At 39.4% G+C, this 15,286-nt stretch overlaps 1 protein-coding gene and 1 pseudogene across 1 annotated transcript; one reads left to right on the top strand and one right to left on the bottom strand.

The window, feature by feature from the left end:
* Positions 1-1,051: 1,051 nt before the first annotated feature.
* LOC112164321 lies at positions 1,052-2,605 on the top strand. Its single transcript, XM_024300536.1, has one exon. The coding sequence runs from the start codon at positions 1,052-1,054 to the stop codon at positions 2,603-2,605; it is 1,554 nt and encodes a 517-aa protein (XP_024156304.1).
* A 2,972-nt stretch (positions 2,606-5,577) lies between these two features.
* Positions 5,578-8,877, bottom strand: LOC112164322 (annotated as a pseudogene).
* Between the last annotated feature and the right edge of the window lie 6,409 nt (positions 8,878-15,286).

Below are 15,286 nucleotides of genomic sequence, written 5' to 3' on the forward strand. Positions count from 1 at the left end.
TAATATAATATAACAATAAGAATTTAGGGTTCATGCATCATGGAGGATTTTTCATGTTCATTCAATAGGCTCAATAAACATGAATATAAAATTGGATTTTGGAAAACATTACTTGATGAAGAGCGGATGTGTTGAATCTTCAGTTTATATGTGCAGAACTGATAAGGTTGTCTTCTCATCAAATCCAAGAGCAATTCGCCTCTTTTGGTAGGAAATCCCGAATCTCAAAGAATTCGATCCAAATCTTAGAGCTAGTCGTGAACACGGAGCAGATTCTCTTCTGAACAGCTCTCACTTCGAATGGTGTACAGGTCTCAAAACGACTCCAATAGGGCTGAAATTTGGAGGTCAGATAGAAGAGGCAGAAACGAACAACTTTGATGAAGGAAAGATTTTGATCTGAGGTCTCGATCAAGAGGTTTCGAGGCGTGCAATAGGCTGCAGCTTGGGTTAGAGCTTCGTGCTGATAATGTGTTGTAAAACAGAAATTTTTTTGAGAGAGAGTGTTTGGACACAGTGAATCAGATTGTATCCATTCATCTCACCATGAGGGGGTTTATATAGGAGTACATGATGTATACAAATAGGCAACGTTTAATAGCAACGTCAATTACTCCTATTCACAATCCTATCAATCACTAATCTACAGTGAAAGACATATATGACTCTCTATCTATTTACATAATATTAGCCATAATTATTTACAACACACTGGTGAATATTTAAAATTTTACGTACCCATCTGTAAAGTTGAGAAAACAGATGGTAATGGTATAATAGGGTGAAATTATACAATATATAAAAGATGACTTCACTGTTCATTCCGCGTTACTGTTCATTCGGAGGAGAAAAGACTATTATGCCCTCAGTTGGATTTTTTTTACGCCTCTGCCACTGGCCTATTTTTTGCTCTCTCTTCCTCGAATTTTACGTATATCTACTTGATCCCAAAAATTAAAAATCCTACTGTTGCATCCCACTTTCGGCCTATAGCATTATGCAATGTGCTTTACCGAATTAGTTCCAAGGGCATTGCTAACAGGTTGAAAAAATGGCTTCCGGACATCATTTCTCCCCTCCAGAGTGCTTATGTTCTTGGCAGACTCACATCTCCGATAATACTCTGGTTGCAACTGAGGTAGCACATTTCATGCATAAACTTACATCACAAGAGGAAGGTTTCTTCTCACTCAAACTGGACATCAGTAAGGCCTATGATAGATTGGAATGGCCTTTTCTACATGCCATGTTAGTGAAACTGGGTTTTTTAGCTCAATGGATATCTATGGTAATGAGTTGTGTCACTTCAGTCAGTTATGCCATTCTTGTACAGGGTGAGCCATCTAACACTATACACCCTACCCGAGGTATCCGGCAAGGTGATCCCTTATCTCCCTACTTATTTACCCTATGTGCTGAGGGTTTATCAGCACTCATATCTCAGGCAGTTGACTCTGGGGAAATCAAGGGCCTTAAAATGTGTCCTCAGGCTCCAATATTGCATCATTTATTCTTTGCGGATGATAGTCTCTTATTTGGAGCAGCTACCTTGGAAGAATGTCACACTTTTCGACATATTTTAAACACATATGAAAGAGCTTTTGGACAGAAAATAAATTTCCAGAAAAGCAGTGTGGTTTTCAGTAGGAATGTTCATGCTGATATTCAAGCACAAGTTTCTGCTATTTTGGAGGTCAAGTGCATAACAGAACATGACAGATATCTGGGCCTCCCATTGCGAGTGGGTAAATCAGAACATGACAGATATCTGGGCCTCCCATTGCTAGTGGGTAAATCTAAAACTCAAATTTTTCAGTATATCAAGGATAAAGTGTCAAAGAAGCTGGAGAATTGGAAAGCTAAAATCCTCAGTTGTGCTGGCAAGGAGATTTTGATTAAGGCTGTTGCTCAAACTATGCCTTTATATGCTATGAACTGTTACTTATTGTCGAAGGGATTGTGTGATGATGTTCACAAGTTATGTGCCTCTTTCTTTTGGGGTGATACAGAGGACAAAAAGAAGATTCATTGGAGAAGTTGGGAACGTTTGTGTCTTACAAAACAAGAGGGATGTATGGGTTTCAAAAATTTATATACGTATAACCTTGCCATGTTAGCCAAACAAGGCTGGAGAATTGTCACAAACCTTTCATCGCTTATTGCCAAGTTGTACAAGGCTAGGTATTTTCCAAACTGTGATTTTTGGCAAGCAGAGTTAGGTGATGCACCTTCTTTTTTGTGGAGAAGTATTCTTGCAGGTAGACCTGTGCTCAAGGCTGGTACTAGATGGCGCATCGGGGATGGTACACAGATTAATATATGGAATGAGTCTTGGATACTAAACTGCTCACCGTGCCTTGTTCAGAGACCAACTCACTCTCCGGTTGAGATGGTGTCTGATCTTATTGATGCGTCTACTAAACAATGGATTCCTCCCATTATTCACGGGATTTTTCAACCTTCAGTGGCAGCCAAAATTCTTAGTATTCCTCTAGCACATTGGAACGGAATTGATAAGCACTATTGGTATCCGATCGTCGGGGTTGGTACACAATCAAGAGTGCTTACTGGCTTGCTCGGCAATAGGTTCTTGGCAATGCCCTAGCCTCATCATCTAATGGAGATCCATTCAAGGAGCTATGGAGAAAACTTTAGAAGGCACGGGTGCCTGGGAAAGTGTAGATTTGTGCATGGAGGGCTTGCTGCAATTTACTTCCTACTCATGAACGACTTACAACTAAAGGGTATGAGGGTGATCTACACTGTCTTCTGTGCCATTATGATGTTGAAGACTCTTCTCATCTCTTTTGTACATGTCCTACGGCTACCATGCTGCTATCCCAAGCTCCCTTCCATCTGCAAAACTCATTGTTGCCTAATATCAACTTTAAAGAATGGTTGTTGGAAAGGGCGATGCGTCTCAAGATGGAGGTGTTTGAGAAGCTTTTGATGCTTATATGGGGTTTGTGGACAAATCGAAACTCAAAATTATGGGAAAATAAGGCCAGTTCGGCCTCTGACATCTTTCTCAGGTGTATGACTTGGTTGGATGAGTTTCACCAAGCTAGAAAGTCTGATGCTGCACCCCAAGTGCCGGTCAGTAAAAGGTGGTATCCGACAAGCACAGCTACGCTTACTTTGAATGTGGATGGGGCATTTCTTCCTCTGTTCACAAAAGGTGGGCTAGGTGGTGTTCTGCGAAATGCTAGAGGAGAGGTTCAGGCTGCTTTTCAAGCTGCAGTTCCGTTTGTCAGCTCTCCAATACATGTTTAACTTCTTGTAATTCAGTCGGGTTTGCAACTTGTCATATTGCATAAATTCCAATCAGTTTGCATTGTGTCGGACTGCTTATTGGCTGTGCAGGACATCAACGGTAGGTCTCCTATTCTATCGGAGTATGGACCATTAATTGAGGACATCCAACTCATGATCGATACAGCAGCTACATCCCATTTAGGTTTCTTATGCACCTCGTGCTTGTAATAGATTAGCTCACAGACTGTCTAATTTAGCATATGAGTCAGAGCAAAGTGTTTGCTGGTTACATACAACCCCAGATTGTATCAGGGACATTGTACGAGAGGAGCTTCCTCCTCCCACTTAACTCAATGAAATCCTAGTCTATTTTACCTCAAAAAAAAAAAAAAAAAAAACAGAGGACATAATTGTAATAAACAAAATAGCATAAAAAAATTCAATTTATTTTCCCTGAAACCTCTCTCTATAACTTCCCACTTCCTCAGCAAAGGAGGAAAAAAAATAAAAAAAACAACCTTCCAAACTCCTGACATTTTCTCCAATGATTATTTTGTTTTTATTCTTTAAAATTAAACCCACACACAGAGTGTGTGTTTTGGGCCTAGTGTTTTGTAATAGCAAGATAGGAATAACCCATGGTGGACTATAAGTTTTTCACTCTCTCCTTCATAGTAACAGTTACGAGTTTGTTATCAACAATGACCTCTATGAGCTAAGTGGGCCTAACCCCTAATCAATCTAATCACCCATTTCCTCAGGCAACACATAACGATATCAATCCTGAGAGTCAAGATAAATTCTCACCACAAACACCAGGAGCAACCATGTCATCCTCTTAAATAAAAAGATTAATTTTTTTTTAGAATGAAAAAAAAAAGATTAATTTATCTCCGACTCAATTGCGAGATAATTTTCTTCCCATCCAAAAAATAATAATAATTACTTGTGCGGTCCACTTTAATGAACTATATGTCTATATCTCACCTTGTGTCGCATTTGATTTGTGACAAAATCACATCATAATGAAATGATCTGATAACTTGAATATTGTGTTACATGAGATGAGATGTCATATAAAGATGGGATTTAAGTGTTTCACCTAATATTACTTATTAAATTTTAGATTCTCGTCAAAACCGTGCATTCTCTATATTTGATATGAGTCGATTTATTACAATAACGTCTCATTGACTTATGTGGTAACTAGAATGACTAAATTTTCTCCTAGTTATAAAGAAAAAAAGCTCTCGAGAACTCTAAGGCTTGCGGCGGCGAAGGCATCTCCAACCCTCGTCCGGTGGCTCTCCGGCGTCTCTCTGACGTCGTGGGGATGCTGCCGGACGGGCGACACATGGTCTAAGCCCTATGGGATCTTTGCTTGTGGTTTTGATGGTGGTAGTTGTACCTATTAGGATCGAGGCAGCTTGGGGCTGGAGGCTCATGACGAGGAGGCGGCTGGGTTTCTCTCCTGACAGTGATGGCAATGGCTTGGTTTTTGCTCCAGACAACGGCAATTGTGTGGCCTGTGTCGAGTTCGGGCGGATTCGAACGGTGGTGCAGATCGTACCTCTTTTCTGGGCTGGACGTGTGAACAGAGGTGATGGCGTCAGGCGACGATGGCGAGGAAGTCAGGCGATTTTTCACTTTGGGCGGCGTGGGCGTTGTGGAGCTCGAAGGCTCTGCGCTGTGGAGAGATGATAGGTTGGGTTTCACTGTTGGGCCGTGGCTGCATATCCCTCTTGGGCTTTCAGGCATTCTATTTTGGACTGGGGTGTTTTGCCCTAGGCCCATCCCTATGTTTTTAGTTTATCTATTTACAATAATTTCCTTGTATTAGGAAGCTAAGCATTTATGTGCACCAATGTCTCTCTAGCGTCTCTGGAGTAGTACCGAAGGAGGATATTCACTAGTTCTACGTATTGAATGTATAATGAGTAGGACTATATGTACGTACCACTTGTGGGTACTACCACTAGCTTCTTGTCTGTCTATGTCCTTAAATGACAGAGGAAGGGTATGTAACGGCCTATTTTGGCTTGTGATGAATATATTATTTCGCCCCCGTGGCATTATTAAAAAAAAAGACTTACGTGGTAACTGAATAGCGAAACAAAATAGCTAAATATTTCTCTTCGATTTAGGTCGAAAGACCCCTCTTTGATTTGGAAGGAAAGTACCATAACCTCAATTCTCCACCTTTTCAAACCTAGTGCTGCAACTGCATTGAAACTCCGCCCCGGTCCCAAGAGAGGGAGATTGGGGCGACGGCAAAACAGTGAAAACCAAAAGAAGATGTCACACTTGGACAGAAAAGGCAGATTTAAAAGACATGCATTACTAACTTTGTTAATGCCATTTCTCTGTTTTACACAACATGAAACCCTTCGTTTATTATAGGGAGCTGAGGCTAATGAAAACTTGCGGCTATGCGTTTTCTAAACACACCGTAATGACCTTATTATTCCTAATGAAATCATAATGATCTCTTATGAAAGTACACATTACACAAGCATGAAAAGGAAAAACAAGATAATCAAACACAACAAGCTAGCTCGAGTTGGCTGCAAATCTTTGACTGCTACACAAGGCAAACAGGTTTCAGCTTGTTCTTGATGAATATGGGGATGGACATGGTGGAACATGTACTTCCACTACTCCTTCAAGCATCTGCACAACCTTTCTCATCGTGGGTCGAAGAAATGGGTCTTCTTGGATACACCAAAGAGCAATCATCACAGTCTTTTCCAGCTCTGTCTTGTCATCCAAGGCATTGACTTGGTGATTTAGAACCACATCTAAAAGTCCGTCTTGGTAACAATTATAAACCCAGTCGGTTAAAATTGCTTTCTCTTCGCTGGTATTATCCATATCAACACTTTTCCTGCAGCAAATGATCTCCAGCAGCACAACACCAAAGCTATAGACATCAACTTTGGTAGTGATAGCCATGTTCCTAAACCACTCGGGTGCAACATACCCTTTAGTTCCTCTAATGGCAGTATATGTCTGGCTCTGATTCATCATCAGAAGTTTCGACAAGCCAAAATCAGAGATCCGAGCATTGTAATGATCATCCAGAAGTATGTTCTGAGGCTTTATATCACAGTGGATGATTTGGGTGGTACACTCTTCATGCAAATACAGAAGCCCTTTCGCAACACCATAAGCAATTTCCATACGTACGTTGCCTCCAACTGGGTTTCTCATCACCAAACAGGAAGCTTGCTAATGTGCCATTGCTCAAGAATTCATACACTAGTAATCGCTCTTGTCCCTCATCACAATATCCAACCAGGTGAACTAGATTCTTGTGATGTGTCTGTCCAATAATTTTCAGTTCTGTCTTGAATTCTTTCTCACCTTCTTGTATCACAGAGTCTTGCATCACACTGTTGAGCTTCTTAACTGCGACTTGGACATCTGAACCAATTTTTATTATCCCTTTGTAAACAACTCCAAAAGCACCCTTTCCTAGTTCTTCATGGAATCCATTTGTAGCTTCTTCAAGCTCCTTCTGACTAAAGAAACGCAATTTTGTGTCCAAATCATTTTGCGCAAACGACCTTACATGTTTCTTCCGGAAAGTGAAAAAAATTCCCAGAAAAATAACTGCAGCAGCTAATATAAAATTACCAAAGACAGAGGTGCTCAGAAGAACTGACAACAAACGTACCCTAGTGGTCTGGCTCTTCTTCTTATCATCCGGAACTTGTAGAGCTGAAGTATCATTCCTGAATTTGATGAAGGTCTTTGCATTAAGGGTGGTGTCTTCTCTTCCATATGAGAGTGGAAACTTCTTTTTCCAACAGGTTTCATTGCCGTAAACAGCAACAGCACACAAACAATCTTCCAAGCAAGATTGACTGTGTACATACCTCCAACAATATGGAGTATTTACTACATCACCAAGCATAAGTAACACCTACTTTGGGACATCCACAAGACATGGCAAGGCCCAACCGAGACATGCATCGTGTAGCCCTATGTTCAGGCTACGCGGCGGTATCCGGAAGTCGCAAATCCGCCACCGGGAAGCCACCTTTCCGCCCTTGCCAAGATGCCCCCATAACATAGCTTTCTACATGTTAAATAGACTAGAATAGTAACTTTGCTTGTCCCACATCGAAGAACAAGTAAATGAGAAGCATTCCTTCATCTATAAAAGGAATGCCTCCTCCCACAACTCAATTGATTCATTACATCTCTTGTAATCTTGTTAGGCCGCAAGGCTCGACACACTAGTATAGCTTTCAAGTGGACGTAGTCTCCCGCTCATGCGGAGGCGAACCACTATACATCTTGTGTCAATCTCTCTCTCTCTCTCTATCTCTTACTTATCGTTAATTAGATCCCCACGGATCCAAACGTTAACAGACTGCATGTGTCAGCAGTAGAAGCATTTAACTGCACATAACTGGAGGTAAGAGCCAATCAGTATTTGCTCGCACCTTGACATCATATAGATCTTTTGTATAACTAAGCTCATCTTCACAGCCTTGTTTGGAATCTGGATAACAGTTCCCGTATGCATCTGCTGGATCAAGTAAAGAGTATCCTGTTAGGCATTCACAGGATGGCCTCTTATCTTTGAGAGTGCAGATACTGTTGTAACCACAAATACCAGGACCCGAATTCATCTTAATTTTTTGGCAAATATTAGGCGGCTCTGACCAAAGAGCAGCCCAGCTTTCATTGCCAATGGAAGTCTTTGGGAGGAAATATTGAGCCAAAACCCCATCAAAGCTGAGAGTTGTACGGAGATAGTAGTCCCTTGCTGAACGTTCCTCCCCTGAGAAAGTGAAAAGTCCATGATTTACTCGCAGAATATAGAACTTGCCCGACTCATTGAAAACCAGTTGTAGACCTTCACTACCTGGAACAGTCCCAGTGGTAGTTGCAGTTGAATGAAAAGGTTTCTTAGCAGTGAACACAAGATTCCCATCTGGTTGAAAATCTAGCTGGAAGCGCCCTCCGGAATAGTCAGTCTCTGAATTTCGAGAAGACAGTTTCCCTCCTCTTTCCATTATTTGCCCGGGCAACATTGTATCACTAGGATTCTTGAACGTCTCCCATAACTTTGCTGACTTCGCATTTTCCAGAACAAAGTTACCGGCATCATTCATGACCCCATGAGCAACGACACCAGCAATAATGTTAGTGTCATTGGATGTCCATAGCTTCTCACCTTGAGGACTTGTAAGGACTAATCCACTGTTGGCAGTCAAGTTCACTGTTGATCCCTTAGGTGCAGGCGTATCCCCATTTGCGTACCAAACTATAGTTTTGTCTGGTATCTTGGCAAACCATATGGAAAGCAAGAAAAGTCCATTGTTTTCAAGTTGCCGAAATCCAAAAGCAAAGTCACCAGATGGAGAAATCCATGAGGAGTTACCTGCTGCAGAGAGAGAAGCACCGACTGCTACGCTACCATTAGTTTGTGCAAGCACATAAATTGGTAGCAGAAGCATAAGCAGCCATAGAGTAAAAAGCATTGCCATTTGCCAGAACCAATGTGGTTGAGCAATATAGTTTAAAGTTTAAACAAGAAACAAAATTAGAATGCTGAAATTAAACTTGGGTTACTTACAGATACCTGGAACCTTTTATGGAAGTGGATATGCGTTCTCTAGGCAGAAGAATTGACTTGTCTTCCGAGTCTTCACATATATATACTTTGTCGGCTCTATTTCTAAACCATATATATACTTTGTCGGCTCCAACTAAATTTACTGCATGCATTAATCCAGCAATTCTTACCCTGCATCAATCAAGGTAATTCTTTGTTCAGCAATTCTTCCAACACCTACAACTTAAAAGGCTCAAAACATGAAAATATCTCTTTTCGGCAATGCTTACTGTTGAAGAAAAATTTAGAAAACTTCATGGTCGAGGTTGCATTTTTCTTAAAAATGATGGGGATAGAAGAAAAGGTTATTGGGGTCAATTGACATCATCAATGGGTACGCCCTTAAAAAAACAAAATATGGTAGAAATCATATGTCTACTTCAGATAGAAGGTAAAAAATATATTTGACCAGTTTCCATTTTAATTTCAAAACATTCATTGCTGATCTGATTTAGGATACAAGGTAGGTCAATCTTTCTCTTTTATTGCTCCTCCTTCGAAGTACTGCATAGGTTCCTAGCCCGAAGGTGAACAGAACCAATGTTGTTAATCAGTTACAGTTTTAACAAGAAACAGATTCAAAATGGTGGAAAACTCAGAGTCCTAACAGATTGATTAAGTAATGAGATTATATGAACAAGATGATAAATCGGCCTTAAAATATTGTCCAACTGGTAACTTGGGAGTGGTTTGCAAGTGAACTTGATCTGGTCACTCATTATTAGCAACTAATAAAAGTAGAGAGTTTCTATTGGGACCTCCAAATCTGTTCACTTGACCTCACTCTATTATGAATTATTAAATGACATATATAACCTATTATAAAATGACTATTAAGGACAATTATTATACCAAAAAAATATTATATTTATTTTATGGAGACTTTCCAATTCAATAATATTAGATTGTATTCCATATTATTTTCCTTATCTATTTTCATTTTCCAATTTCACTACATACTCATTAAAGCATTCATATATATTTTTAAAGCATTCATGTATATTTAATAAGAATTAAAAATATGATTAAGATCATATGACATAAAAATGTATGATATATATGTTGAATGCATATTGGTGAGGGAAAACAAAATAAAAATAAATCCTTTTATGATTTATGACCTAAATCTAAGTCAATCCATTATATTTGCAAAAAAAAAAAAAAAAATCTAAAAATATTTAAATAATTAATCATGTAGTACAAAAAATACAGAAAAAAAAATTAAAAAACGAAATTTTTTTTAAAGAATAAAAACAATTGATTTCTTCATTTTTTTTTTGCACAGCTAAAATAGAAAAAAAAATTTTAAAAAACATAATAGTTCATGACATTTTCTTATTGATTAGACATTAATTTTTGAAACTCAAATTCGATTAAGAAATGTATATTTAGTTAAGATTTATAGAGTGATTAAATCATTGAAATGACTACATTTTTTATTTTTAAAATAATAATTTGTTTGCAAATTATATGAGTGAGATTATTTGAGGAAGTTTAGTGAGGTTTAGTGAGTAAATTTAGTATTTAAAAATTTGATAAGAGGTGTGAAAAACATAGAGGTCAAGTGAGTAAATTTGGAGGTTCAAATAGAAAAACTCTAAAAGTAAGATACCAAGCAAACCGAGTCCTGATGATATTGACAAAAGTGGACAATCTTACCTTCGAAAACTTGTATCGTCCACAAAAGAAACTCCAAGATAAGATGAGATGAAATATGAATGTTGCTGGACAATCCAAGACTAGGAGCTAAATAAGGTATCCCACAAACAAGGCCTATTTGACAGGCTGGTCCCAAATTTAAATAAATCCAATAGAGACCAGCAATTTAGGTATCAGAGAATTGACAAGCCAAACTTAATCTGTACATTTTTCGACCAAAACAAAGAAAAGGAAATACATAATCCGTAGATCAAAATTATTAATATAAAAGTACAGTTTTTGTAGCAGCAATCTCTAAAGACCTGAAATTAGGTACATAAAGAGCCTGAAAATGGGAAATACTACTTTTAATCTTATGAACAGAAATAAGTACCGGTAGAACCAATACTGGACATGTTGAAAGTGGGAAATATAAAAATATTAGTACGTTTTACATTTTGAAATTTGAACCAATCCTCCGAAGGACCTGCTTTTATAGTTCAACAATTTAAATGCCAAAACTGATAGAGCCTTTTAATCTTATGAACAGAAACAAGAACTGGTCCAAGAATCTTTTCGACTAACTGATCGAGCACGCAAGATACATTTACAGACAGAATACGTGGAAATTTAGAGTCAATTTAGAAAAACAGGACATTGCAATAATATTAACAGCAATGAACGTAATTTTTTTTTTTTTTGGGTGGGGGTCACATCTTCACTCGTGGAGTGTAGTTCCCTAGTCCTTAGTCCTCTTCACTTTAGGTCAAAATACCAAAGGACCATAAACGTCAATAGCTGGATGATCGGTTTGGTGACTTGAATGAGTTGTGTCCATATTCGACAAACAGGACATTGCAATAATATCAACAGCAATGAACCATAATTGCTGGGACACGCCAATAGCTGGATGACAAACTGATGTGGACAGTATAGTTTCTGGGAAAATAATAAATGGTATCCCTAGCTGGAAGTTTCACAAAATTGAAAGGTCATGACTAGCATTTTTCTATCACATTTTCACAGACGAGACCAAGAGGCTGGTCCCAACTCCAGAAGCATTGTCCGACTTTCTACATCTCTATTTCATAATACTGATAATAAAAAAGTTTCAATTGTTGAAGAATGTCGATATAATATGTGTCTCTACAAATTAGGGTTTAGAGTTGTAATAGGAATGTGTTCTAGGTATTCAATTGTAATCGGATTCTATTATATTTTTGGTACCTTGTAACTCCCTATTTAAAGGGCTCCTATTATTAATAATATAATTCTATTATCCTACAACACGTTATCAGCACGAGCCCTAACCCTAGCCTAAAAGAAAAGAAAAACCAAAAACCCTAGCTTTGAAAAAAAAAACTTATCTCTCACAAAATCTGCCCTGCATGCTTCCCTCCCCCACCCCCCCCCCCCCCCGCGCATCCTGCAGCCTCCAGCCACCTCCCTGCAGCCCGCGCTGCACACCAGCCCACTGCCCTACACGCTTCCTCCAGCCACCTCCGCACCAGCCCACATTGCACATCGCTCCTGCACACATCCTGCAGCCCTACGCACCAGCTCGCCTGCAGCCTTGCGCTCTAGCCCGTAGACTAGAGTCCCTGCCTGCTGCGCCACTGCACCAGCGTTCCCCCCCCCCCCCCCCCGAAGCTGCTGCCTGCCTTTCTGCCCCGCCACCTGCAGATTAGGAGGAGGAAGAACAGAGGAAAGAAAGAAGAAGAAGACCAAAGGAAAAGAAAGAAGAAAAAAAAAAGAGAAGGGACCCGGCCCAAGAAAAAACCCGGCCGGCCCAGAAAAAAAAAAAAAAAAAAAAAAAAAAAAAAAAAAAAGAGAGGAAAGCCCAAAGAATAACAGCCTAGAGAACAAAAAAAAAAAAACACGCTTGCTCCAACTCGCGCGTGTCCTCAAGCCAAGAACAATCACGTAAGTTTTTATAATTAAGGTTACTGCTTTCTTGTATTTAAATTCCTTTTATTTTCTGCAAATATTGGAATATATGTTGCCAAATGATTTTGATATTTAACAAAGCGGAATTGTGGGGATTCACGCTTAACGAACTAAGAGTGTTCGTGTGAACTAAGAGCGTTCACAATACTTGGACTAAGAGCGTCCGTAAGCATCAAATTGTGACCATATTAAAATATTATTGTTTGGTCTAATCCAAAAGAGATTCTTGGAAATTGATTTCTTGGTAGCATAGCTCGGAAATCTTAGGGCTTGTCCGGTCTATTTGTCGTTTTCCTGTTTTACGAGTAAAATAAAAAATTATTTTCAAAAATTATTTTCTGCATTTTTTGAAAACAGACCAACGAACGTATTTTCAAGCCATTTTCATTTTATAAAATGAAAAAGATGACTTGAAAACGTTACCGAACGCCACCTTATTGTTTTAGTTTTTGTGGAAGTTTAACTCCGAAACTAATATATCTTCTCTTCTTATTTTCAGGATGTTGAATGAACCTAGACTCGACTTTCCCATGCTTGACTCAACAGGTTCTGATTACCACAGTTGGGTAACCGATGTTGAGAACCATCTCACTTCAAAGGGAATATTAACCATAATCCAGGCACCTAACCCGAATCTTGTGTTCATGCGAACACCTACAAAGCATGCTCAAGCAGTTATCTTGATGCGACGCCATATGGACAAGGCACTCAGATTGGAGTATATGTCGATCAAGGATGCAAGAGAGCTATGGGTAGCGCTAGAAGAGCGTTTTGGCAATGTCCAAGATTCCCTCCTCCCTGACTTGAAGGTTAAATGGAACAATCTGCGCTTTGCTGATTTCAAGTCTGTTGTTGAATATAATTCAGAGGCTCTTCGCTTACAATCCATGTTGAGATTTTGTGGATAACCTGTCACAGAGCAAGAGCTAATTAAGAAAACTCTCTCCACCTTCCCCGTTTCAGCCATGTGGTATCAAAAAAATACCGTACTGAAGTCAATGCTGGACGGATCACGAGGTTTCATCAGCTTATTAATGTTATATCTGTAGCTGAGAAACATGATAACATACTAGTGAGGAATTATAATTCAAGGCCCATTGGAACTAAAAGCGTTTATGAGGCGAATTATAATGAACCCAAAGAAGGGCGCAAGGAGCGGTACCCTAAGAATGGGGGGCATGAGGGACGTATGGGCCCATATAACCGCCCTAACCAGGAAGGAAACTGCAAGTTTGGTGTGGATACACGTGGTGGTAATGCCACACGTGGGAGAGGGGGTCATGGTATCCCTAGCTGTAATGGTGGCGCCATGGGTCGTGGTGGTGGCACCAACCCTCCTAGGGAACGCCCGCAACGTGCACAACGTGCACCTCAATTAAAGGGAGGAAACCACAATGATGAGTGTCATCGATGTACGTGGATCAATTGAGCACTGGTTTAAGCAATGCAAGGCAAGCGAGCAACTAGCTGCAAGATACAGGGCATACAGGGACCTGAGAGAGCAAGAAGTGTACCTTGCAGAAGAAGAAGAAGATGGTGGAGATGTCAATCTCACCATAGAGGACTTCAAAGCTGAAGATGAAATGCACAAGGATGCAACAGACTTTGATTAGATTAGTCCTTTTATTTTTCCAAGAACTTTTATAATGGCAATATGCCTTAGTCAATAAATGACAATTGTATTAACTCTTTCTTATGTGGCGGACCTAATAAAATGTGATGTCTAGGAAAGTCATTGAGATTATTGGTACTTAAGAGAGTCTCGCTCCACCAACGTCTCTTTCTACTTTCCTGGTCATATTTGATTAGAGTTACCAAATGGATAGAGTGACTACAATGTGTCTTACTTTGATTTTATTTTGGATTAGATTTTGGAAACTTTGATGTAATCGTTGGCTATTAATAAAGTGTCAATTCTTTTACTTAATATCTTGGACATACCTTAATTCGAACTTTAATATATAAGAGCCAATGGTTTTCATGTGGAAACACATTATGAGAATGGACAGAGTTCCTTTGCACCACCTATAATGACTACGGACATAAACGAGTATTAGAGAAACTTATGTGTCGCTCTAGTGAGTTGTATGCAACCACTGTTTGAGTTATTGAATCCAACCATGTCATGAGACACGACTTATGGGATTTTGACACATATAGGCTTTGACATGATGATCCGTGTATTAAAGACTTTACACAGACATCCATTTTCAGAACGAAGAAAAGTAAGAACCAAGAATTGGTTCGAGGAGCTGCACATGCACCTCATGGCGCCATGATTGTGCAAAGACCGGCCATACATGGCCGGCGCCACCTACCCCCTACGGCAAATACATGGCATTGACGCCATAAACTCCTCTCTCTTCTTCTCAAGTCTATTGTGACATTATGGCTTAACCAAAACCTTCATTGGTTGATTATAAAGCCCATGTTTCATTCTATAAAGCCTGTTATTTAGGATTGAGACCATCCTATGCAAAGGAGATTGAGGAAATAATTCCATTCTTATAAAGAATCTAAGGGAATTCTATGGATTTGATCAACCAACTTGCGGACCGTATAGATGTTTTATGGTGTTGGTTGATACGCAAACACGCTGGTCACGTGTTGTGCCATTATTCACTTGTAATGCTGCTTATACTACACTCCTAGCACATAACATATGGCTACTGGCTCACTACCCAGATCATCCCATTCAGTCAATTTGACTTGATAATGCTAGAGAGTTTACATCAACAATTTTTGATGACTATTGCATATCATTGGGTATTGATATCAAGTATCATATTCCCATGTTCACACCCAATTGGTCTCGCG

Source organism: Rosa chinensis, chromosome 5 (genome assembly GCF_002994745.2).
Source record: "Rosa chinensis cultivar Old Blush chromosome 5, RchiOBHm-V2, whole genome shotgun sequence".
NCBI classification, from domain to species: Eukaryota; Viridiplantae; Streptophyta; class Magnoliopsida; order Rosales; family Rosaceae; genus Rosa; species Rosa chinensis.

Excerpts from the sequence above, each read along its gene's own strand:
- LOC112164321 (XM_024300536.1), top strand. The coding sequence starts at position 1,052 with ATGGCTTCCGGACATCATTTCTCCCCTCCAGAGTGCTTATGTTCTTGG.